At 45.1% G+C, this 2474-nt stretch overlaps 1 protein-coding gene across 1 annotated transcript in view; it reads right to left on the bottom strand.

The window, feature by feature from the left end:
- LOC103366085 (uncharacterized) overlaps positions 1–2474 on the bottom strand; it is a 27739-nt gene that overhangs the window by 13125 nt on the left and 12140 nt on the right. The window contains 1 exon segment of the mRNA XM_008293714.1: positions 800–2298. Coding sequence (XP_008291936.1) covers positions 800–2298 — 1499 coding nt within the window.

Below are 2474 nucleotides of genomic sequence, written 5' to 3'. Positions count from 1 at the left end.
TCACATTTATTTATTGAAGAAGTTGTTTTTCTGCTCTGAGTCTGGGTCACCAGTCAAAATGATCACTCCTGCGAACATTTTAACTTCTTCGTACAAACGTTGATTTGTGTCTTTTCTGTCTTAGCGGCCACTTTGTGTCTCTTTGTAGTGTTTTTATGTGTCTTTTGTTAATTTTGTGTCATATTTTTGGTCTTTCTGCATGTCTTTCTGGTTGTCTTGTGTCTCTTGGTGGATTTCTTTGGGAATGTTTTTGTGGTTATTTTATATATTTGTGGTTGTTTTGGATCTCTTGATGGACATTTTACATCTCCTTGTGCATGCTGTGTGGATCTGTGTGGTTTTACAATGACTAACATAGAAATCTGATTTGGAATTTAGTAAGTGTTACAGTTTAATGTTGCCTTTGATTAAAAACAAAAATCACTATATTTAAGTAAAGTGCATTGACAACACAACAAATACAACATGATTGGGTGACAGAAAATAAAATTCAGGCAAGTGAACATCATGGCCATTTTCTAAAATAATGGTGAGGACACACATGCAGGTGCTCTAACTATTGTCATCTTCATCGGCCCTGAAATCTTTGTCAAAACTAGCTAAGTACGCCCTTAATGAAGTTGAAGCCCTTCTTGCATAGTCCAACTGCACCATCGACTAAAGCCATTACTGGATTTCTATCTTCAGCTTTTTCTCTGGCTTCTCCTTCATGCCTCTCCTCCAAAGCTTACTCCTTGGCCTTTAGCTTGCTTATAAATCATTTCCTTAATAATTCAGCCTTTTCTGCTTCCCACCGAACTCTGTCGAGCTCCCTCTCCCTCCTCGCTGCCTCATTTTTCTGCTGCAGCTCCATTCTCTGCCTTTCTATCTCCAGTTGCTGCTGCTGCTGTTGATTCTGCATCGCCATTAAGGTTGGATTGTTCTGCATGCTTGACATCATAAACGTATTCTGCATCTGCTCCCTGTCCCATCTGTCCCTCGCCAGCACCAGCTTCATATCTTTCTTCTTCCTGCGCGTCTGCACCTCCATCTTTATCCTTGCATTGTTTAACCTTACACCCTCCCATGTCAGTTTATTCAACCTGGACTGCATTGCCTGTTCTTCTTGTTCTCTCGCTCTCCTGTCCTCCATCCCTTCAACCTCGTAATATTCATTATTTATGAACTGTTCATCATATTCTGCTTCCCATCCAGCTCCATCGAGCTCTCTCTCCATCCTCGCTGCATCATCTCTGTGCTGCAGCTCCATTTTCTGCCTTTCTATCTCCAATTGCTGCTGCTGCTGTTGATTCTGCATCGCCATCAAGGTCTGATTGTTCTGCATGCTTAACGCCATAAACATATTCTGCATCTGCTCCTGCATCTGCTCCCTGTCCCGACTGTCCCTCGCCAGCACCAGCTCCATATTTTGCTTCTCCCTTTGCCTCTCCATCTCCATCTCCACCTTTGCATTGATAAACCTCTCACCCTCCCTTGTCAGTTCATTCAATCTGGCCTGCATTGCCTGACTTTCCTGCTCTCTCACTTTCCTGTCCTCCATCCTTTCAGCCTCATAATGTTTCTTGAGATTCCTGAGCTGTTCTTCATGTTCTGCTTGCAGGTCGCTCCTCAGTTGCTCCCTTTCGATGCGCATCTCTGCCTCCTTCTCAACCAGGATGCGCTGTTTCTCCTCATTGATTGCTCTTTCTGCTTCCTGGAACATCTCGTTGGTGTAGTGGCTTCCTCCATTATTCCTCACTAGATTTCTGATCTTCTGAAGCAGCTCGGGGACCTGAGGGCCAGTCTTCAGGTTGTTGTTAAAGAAGTGGTACTGGCCGTGGCATCTGGCCACGAGCTCCTGCAGTTCCGGTGAGTCTCCGATGAACTGCTCGATAGGGGTGCCTTTGAGATTGTCGCCTCGAGTGAACAGGACCATGCTGTATCTGTCAGCAGCCTGGCCAAACAGCTCCTGAATCTGCTGCACTGTCTGCATCTCTTCCTCCGTGTACCTGCCCAGTCCGATGACGATCAGGAAGACGTGGGGTCCTGGAGAAGCGTAAGAGATGCACTGGCTGATGTTTCTACATGTTTTGCTCACTGCATGCCTGGTGTCGAACAGGCCTGGAGTGTCGATCACCACGACGTCTTGTCTGTCCACCGATGCTCTGGCCTTGAAGCACTCATTAGTAATAGACTTGGGGCTCATCACTGATTCAAAGGTGTCACAGCCAAGAATGGTGTTTCCTGAGGCGCTCTTCCCAGATCCAGTCTTCCCCACCAGCACAATCCTCAGCTCCTCTGTGTTTCGTGTCTTCGCTCCTGTTTGAAAGCAGGAAGATAACAAACTGCCGTTTACCTTCAACATGTTCAAAACTAATACTGGTCACCATTTCCGTTTCCACTGGTAACTGGTGGCCCCTTGGAAAAATGTTGTACGCTGATTCCAAGGATTTCAATATTTGTATAATAATTACATTTACTTTTTTTTTTTTTTT

Source organism: Stegastes partitus, unplaced genomic scaffold, assembly GCF_000690725.1.
Source record: "Stegastes partitus isolate 25-593 unplaced genomic scaffold, Stegastes_partitus-1.0.2 Scaffold904, whole genome shotgun sequence".
In the NCBI taxonomy this organism is placed as follows: Eukaryota; Metazoa; Chordata; class Actinopteri; family Pomacentridae; genus Stegastes; species Stegastes partitus.
This window is presented reverse-complemented; position numbering and strand designations above follow the sequence as displayed.